The sequence below is a fragment of the Pterocles gutturalis genome, unplaced genomic scaffold (assembly GCF_000699245.1).
Source record: "Pterocles gutturalis isolate BGI_N339 unplaced genomic scaffold, ASM69924v1 scaffold44186, whole genome shotgun sequence".
NCBI classification, from domain to species: Eukaryota; Metazoa; Chordata; class Aves; order Pterocliformes; family Pteroclidae; genus Pterocles; species Pterocles gutturalis.
In genome coordinates this window covers 9,836-17,367 of record NW_010102142.1, presented here as the reverse complement: position 1 = coordinate 17,367, position 7,532 = coordinate 9,836, and the positions used below count along the sequence as shown (strand labels likewise).

Genomic DNA, 7,532 nt, shown 5'->3' with positions numbered 1-7,532 from the left:
TCAAGGCCAGGCTGGATGAGGCTTTGAGCAACCTGGGCTAGTGGAAAGTGTCCCTGCCCATGGCAGGGGGGTTGGAACTCGATGATCTTTAAGGTCCCTTCCATCCCAAACCATTCTACAATTCTGTGATCTTTAGGGTCTGTGTTCTTCGAGGTTCTTTAGTACATACCTAAATGTAAATGCAAAACAATATTTCTAAGTTCAGCAAAACTGCTAAAGTGGTTTGAGTTAGACACATAGTCAAAAATTTGTGGAACTGGTTATTCTGAAAATGCATATATATATATATTACAATTTATACAGTATATATAATCTTTAAAATAAGCATTTTACTCATCCAGAAAGTACGCCCAGATATCCTATATGTAATATTAAACAGCACAGTACATACTAAAATCCTTATTTGGTAATCACAAAGTTAAACCATGTCTAATGTTGTGTAGTGTGATTTCCTTGGAAAAATATTAAGTTTTAATATTGCTACATTATTTTGAATTGATATTTAAACAGTGGTGGAGGGTATCTCTGCAAAGTCATATATTCCATCCAAAATCAACTTCATGCTGGTTGTTCAATATAAAAGGAATCATTTAAAAAACTACAAGATACTCTCTGATATGAGCAGCTGCTGGTGAGATAATTTGCTTTCTTGCTGCTAATGTGTTCACGAAATTTATAAGGAAAATCTGCCTCATGTCTTGAATCAGAAGAAGGACAAAGGAGATAGCATATTGCATGTGCGCTGCAAGGAGTATAGTAATGCAAAACATCTGGGTGGAGAGGGCGACAGTTCAAACTGATGTTCAGTCTGTTAAAAAAGCAACCTTCTCTTTGGCTTTCTTTTCCAGCAGCAAAAAAATAGCATATGTAGATTTCTTCTTGAAGAAGTATCTTTTTGTTGATCCACTCAAATAAGTTTGTAAACCTCAATGATCTGTATGAAAAATCTTATATGTCACATGTATGACAAAGCAGTTTTTGAGGTCCTATAGTTGATTTTAAACAGAAATACTCTTTGAACACTGGTAACCCCGTGTCAGTTTCCCCAGGAAAAAATTTGGCTCTTTATTGATAAAATCTTAAAAAAAAATGTGCTTTTCTGACACCAGTATATGAATATAATATTTATTGGTATTTTATTAATACAAGCGAATCAAATACGCTTGGTGTGTTTTTTAAGTTTTGTGTCATAAATGTGTATATTTTATCAAATAATTAACAAATAATGAGTCATGAACAACAAATAACTGCATCTCAGGCATAAACATGTGAGCTTGTGGGACTTCCAAACACTTCTTGGAAATTGGGAAGCTACATATATGGTTGTGATTATGTGTACACAATTTCCCAGCAGTGATGAAATAGTTACCTTTTTTTTCCCCACAAATTTTAAACTCTGTTCTCATACCCTAATTTTTGTTTAAGTTTATTAAAGGATATTTCATTTTCGTGTTCTTTCAAACAGTGATTTTGATAGTTACTTAAAACATGGTGATTGGGGTCTGAATAAGTACTTGATGTTGTCTGCGAAACAAGTTCAGTTTGCATTAAGGAAACTCATCCTATGGTTAGAAGGGACTTTGCTGTCTCCTTTCCACTTTGCCATAAAAAAGACCTGTTAAGGCAAATTTGCAGATTCTTTGGCAGAAACTTAAGGGCTATCAACTGCTACTCAGGACCACGATGTTAACTTACTTTTGTACACTCCTTACTCCCTAGTTCCTAGTTGTGAAGTAAAACTTCATGGTCTAAACCAACCTCATGCTAGCAGAGAGGCAAAAAAATGGTAAGAATATGTTGATTCTTGATTGTGTGAACACTATCTAACACTTGAATCACACAGGCGTTGAAAAGAGCAATAAACATCCTATTTAGGTTGTAGAACCCAAAAACACAAAAATGACTTGTGTTAAGTTTGTGCTTTGCTCAGTGGGATTTCAAGAAATTTACTCCTTTTTGCTCAACTGAATGTTTTTACCTACCAAAAAAGTTTATAAGTAGCTAAGTCTTCTTTACAAAACCACAAAAGTATTTAACGTATAGTAGGGAAAAGAATCCATTCCTCTTTCTGTTGGCAGAGAACAACACCACTTCTAAACACAGCGATGTCATATTTTCTTACCCTCACAACTTCCTTTTCACTTTCACTTCACATTCAAGAAAGCTGAAGTATCAGCTCTTTTTCCTCATTTCCCTACTCTGTAAATCTACTTGTTCTTTTAGAAGTCCTAAGCAGCCATCATCTGGCAAGCCTGTCTACTTTAGGGTAGGTCAAATAGCTCTCTTGCAAAGGTGACATTTTCAAAGCATGGTGTGTGAAGCTAAATAAATATTTGTGTGACCTTAACTTACATGTGTGAAATTCATATCTGCAAATATGAAAGGGGTACCTAATTAGACATGTCTGTGTGAAAAGATCTGATTTGTGCATACATACTGTGTAGGCTTAAGCATAAACTGTCATCGCACAAGTATCTGACTAAGTTGTCTTTTCTAGATTTTTCACTTGTTGTCTTCCTCTTCTTGTACTATGAACTCCTGCAAGTTCAGAGTCAGTCAGAGGCTGTACCATCATCTGGAACATCTTCATCCCCATATGTCAGGCAGTAAAAATCCCATCTCAGAACTCACTTTTTCCCCTGATAACTGCTATTCATTCCTTGCATTGAGTAAAGTTTCCTGATCTCTTTTGTTAACTCACAGCTGTAATAATAAGCCTTTGTCTTCAAGATTTTCTTGTAAAATAATATTTCAATTTCTGCACGTTAGATAAATAATGTTTAGCAATACTTTCTTCTGCAAGAAGTAATATGTGTAGTTGTGTCTGTCTTGTAAGCAGTTAAACAGCCTGTTTAATGCATTCTTCATATGCTTAGTGTGATTTAAAGGACCATAATTTGCACTTAACTCGCATCCATATAAGGCTTTTGACTCTCAGTCACTTAGCAATTGATAGCACTTGTTTAAGGCATCCACATCTTTCACCTGTCTGCTCCCATTGCCTTTCTGAAGATTACCGACCTGGGAGAATAGGCAGAAGGGAAAAAGTTTCCACCCTGGGCTTTTCCTGGCCAAATCCTGTTTTCTTAGCACAATCTCACCTTTTTCAGGAGTTTACCAGCCTTTGTGGTGTCATGGCTGTTGGCACACTTTTCCTCCTCAGATAGGATGATAATTTGTGTCTGAAGGAGTGGGCAAGGGATAAGACAGAAAAATTCTTTAAAAGTCACAATTTGGTTCACTGGAAATACCTTTCTTTGTGTCTCTTGTGAATCTAGGATAGCTACTCCCTTACTCTTCCCATCATTCAGAGGGTTCAGCACTCTGCCTTTTCATGTTCAACACTCCCATAGAAGCACTTTTGTGTGTGAAGGAGTTTTAGTTGCATATCTTTGAAGTGTTTTCCAAAGATCAGCATCATTATATTGCTAAGTTTATGATCTTATGGTTTACTGTTCTCACCTTTCCCCATAATAAATTTCTCTCAGTATAATTTAAATGCAGGGCAACAGATCTTCTGGCACTAAAAAACAGTACTTTCTGATGGCATGTTTGTTCCTGTTGCTTAAGCATGCTCTCACTCCTGTGAGGCTTTCTTTTCACAGTTTGTAATTATGTGCTGGAAATAAACTGAAGTAGTATTTCACTCCCTTTATACATTTGAGTTGTATGCTATAACAAGCTTTGAAAAAAACCTACATCTTTGCAGTACCGTGCAGTCATGACATCATGAAATGAACTTTTATATTCCTGGATCAGTACTTAGCTGTCTGATGGGTACTCATATTATATGAGGAATTTTAGGGGTAATCATATAAACAATGAGTATGAAGAATACTGTTACTCTTCTCATTTCAGCTGACTTTAAGTTAGATGTTCTGCAGCTTTATAATGAGTTATTTTATATCCTTTAAAGCTCTTTTGTATGCTAAACAGCTGTTTAAAGCCTTTGACCTTTATACTTATTTCTCAGTGTAGCATTTAGTTTTTGTTGGGAGCAATCAAATTGAACTAAAGTAACATTTGATTGTGTTCTGACTGAATGATTCCTTAACATTTTTTTTCTTTTTTAAGGTAAAAAAATCATAACAGAGCCCACAACTGTTAAGCTGATTACACCTCTGAAAACTGACAGTGTGAAATTGTCATCTGCTAAAGTTACTATTAAACCTCCTGTTTTCGAGACTTTGATCACTGAAGTGGCTGTCACCAAAACAAAGGTCCCTGCTTTGGAGGAAACAACCCTAGAGACTGAAGAAGGTACAGAAATGACTACAGATGTGGCTGAGGAAAAAAGGGAAATGGAGGTGCTTATGGAGAACATTAAGTTAACCACCCTTCTACCTCAGACTGTCACAGATGGCGAAGTAAGCTCATATGATACGCTGGGAAGGACTGAATATGATGTTTCACCTAGGTTAACAGAGAGCACATCTGCAGCTTTGGAGCTGGATCACACTTACTCTGAAGCAGAATTGCCTGAGGAACAAGGTAGGTCTGAAAGCATTGAGGACGCTTTCTTGACCTCTATAATTTTTCAGGATAGCACAGCTATAGCTAAGAGTTCCACTGGTTCGTGGGAAGATACTGAAACAGGAGATACACAAAACCAGGATGCTGATAATCAGACCGAACAAATAGAAGTGGGTCCTATGAGGACAGCTACAGATAGCATTTTACCAGCTTCTCAGAGAGAGTTTCCCAAGACAGGGACTTCAGTTTCACTAACAAAAGAGAATACATGTCTTGGTGCCCACTCAACAAAAGAACCCACAAAGACGTCAATGGAGGTGAAATCTGACAAGAAACTTACAACTGTTGTAATCCCTAAAACTTTGTTCACTGATCAGTATGATCTTACTACAGAGGGGGAGGGCAGAGAGAGCATGTACACCATTATGCCTGATAGAGTTTCTGGAATGGCTACTGGTAGCGTCCCAGAATCAGATGTGCCTGCTGCATCAGAGACACTTGTAGATAAGCATGCAGTAACCACTGGACAATTTTCTACAGCAGATAAGTCAACTCAATTGATTAAATTTAGCTCTGCAATGGTATTTGATATTGAGGCATCAGCTGAAGGAAGCCAAGAGGACCTGAGAGATGTGCAACCTACTGTATCATCTGGGTTACCTGTATCCTTTTCTGTATCAACTGTTAATCAAACAGGATCTGAGACCATCGTTCTCTCAGGACGTACTGTTTCCCCACAAAACTTTGGAGAAGGCACCACATCTGTTATCCACTCATCTCAGCGGATGGAAGGATCGGCAGTTTTAGAGGAGCAGGAGAAAACAAAGGAGCTAGAAATGAGAACAATGGATGTTAAGACTTCTTATGCCACAACCGTCATTCCTACTTCTGTTACAGCAGGATCTGAGGGACATCCTGCAAGTGAGAAGTTCACACAGGCTCCTCCAGCTTCTGGCATGTGGCTGCTGACAGATAAAGATCAGGGGTATATGACAGAAGAGTCATCTCATACTAAGAGAATATACGCGTTGGATACAGAAGATGGTATCTCTGGAATGGAGCCTACGTCATCTCCAGGGAAAATTAAAGAATACGCAAAGCACCCAGGAGCTCTGATTTCAGCCGTTACCTATGAAACTGAGACAAGCATGGAGCCAGAGGAAACAAGAAGTGATGAAGAAACTGTATCAGCTGATTTTGATCAGAGTAAAGGTACTACAAGTGTCTCCCACATGAGCGGCTCTTTAGATTTGGAAATGATCACAGTATCCAAAATATCAGTGGTTAAAAGCAGTGCAACAATAAAGTCTTTAAGCTCCTCAAGTGTTACTGGACTGCCAACTGCTATGCCCACACTCATGGAGGTAACTGAACATGAAGGAGATGAAATATCAGGGTATTTTTTGAAAACATCCATTCCTACCCCAGAAGTCAAACAAAGGGTGGCTACTGAGACATGGGTAACAACGCCTGCTGAAGAAGTCTCAACTGAAGTGGAGGTCTCAAAATATACAGTGACAGAGGAAGGCCAGACAAGCATTGCAACATCAACAGAAGAGGAGTCATCAGCAACACTTCAAGACAGAAAAGGAACACCATCTGCTGGTTTTGGAGGGACAAAAGAATCTATTGTATTTACAGATGTAACGAAGGTAGATACTACAGTTCCACAGAAAGAACATGATGCTACCCTAGTTCCAGTTACTGTAGAGAGTGAGGTCACTAGAGATATGCTGGTTACTGACCAGACTCCTTTTGATGGTATCTTTCATACAGAAACTACCGAAACAACTGCAAAAGGTAGTGAGGTGTTCCCAGAGGGACTCTCCAGGGAAGATCAAGATAAGGAACTAGATATTGCCACAGAGTCTACCTTATCTGTGACATCTGTCCAAGTACATGAACACAAGATGACACCAAGATCCGAATCATTTCAAACAGCTATTCAGGAAAAACAGGATGAGACGGGTTCAGCTTACGGTGAGACATACCCAGCAACAGAAGCATCAGTGCCTGCAGTGAAGCCCACAGATTATGGAAGAGTTCTGGGACCTGAAGAAACTAGCACCAGGACCTTGCATCTCACGGTAACTCCGAAAGCTGAAACTGCTACTGATCAAGAAGAGAAGGTCACTGAAGTGATGTCTGTAACAGTGGGTACCCAAGCAAAAACATCCAAAAGCAGAGGAACCTCCACCTGGGAGGAAGACAGTAGTGTAACGAGCTGGGAGTCTGTGTTGCCCCCCCATAAGATGCCAACAAGTCATTCTTCTGTGGAAGGCATTGCTCATATGACTTTGGGAACTTCTCCAAGCCAGACTCTGGAAGGTTCAGGATTATCAGAAGTACCTGAAGAAGTCAAAACAGCTATATTTTCAGCTAGCACAACAGATAAGGCAATAATTCTCAGCGATGTAACAACACCTCCCATTAGTGCTGTAGAAACAATTCAGCCTACATCAGCATCCAAACCTCTTGTTACTCAAAAGTCACCACGTATCATTCCTGAGGAAGAAGAGGAGGTAACAGGCAATGACATCATCATAATTGATGAATCTGTTTCTCCTAGTAAAGCCACCACTGATGATGATTTGACAGGAAAGCTGTTAGAACCAGAAATCGATAAGGAATATTTCACAGCATCAACTGCTACTGCAGTTGCACGACCTACTGCACCACCCAAAGTGAAGGAGACCACAGAGGCTTTACAACCTCAGGAGGTGTCTCCTTCTACTTCACACCGTGATAGTGGAAATGACATAAGATTGTATGTTATTCAAATCACAGGCAATGATACAGGTAAGATTTTGCCTTTTAGACCTGCAGTCCATCAGAACAGACAGTTTATCATAACAAACTGGTGTACTTTAGAATATAATAGAGGTGTTTCTTGGATCACTGAAGGATGCAAAGTACAAATTTTATCTAGACAGCAGTTTACTAAATATTGGTAGGTCTATTTTTCTATCCATTTAAAAAAAAAAACTCAGAAATGTTTTATATATAAGTTTTAGAGTAAGACTAATTTCTATGTAAGAATTAATATGAAAGTGTTGTAT

The 7,532-nt window shown here is 38.7% G+C and overlaps 1 protein-coding gene across 1 annotated transcript in view; it reads left to right on the top strand.

Moving 5' to 3' along the window:
- The window catches only part of LOC104470416 (versican core protein-like), a gene marked incomplete at its 3' end in the record, with an annotated part of 49,169 nt that extends 41,897 nt beyond the window's left edge, over positions 1-7,272 (top strand). Inside the window, exon 6 of the mRNA XM_010085344.1 lies at positions 4,075-7,272. Within this exon, the coding sequence (XP_010083646.1) occupies positions 4,075-7,272 (3,198 nt within the window). The remainder of the gene's footprint in view (positions 1-4,074) is intronic.
- Positions 7,273-7,532: the final 260 nt, after the last annotated feature.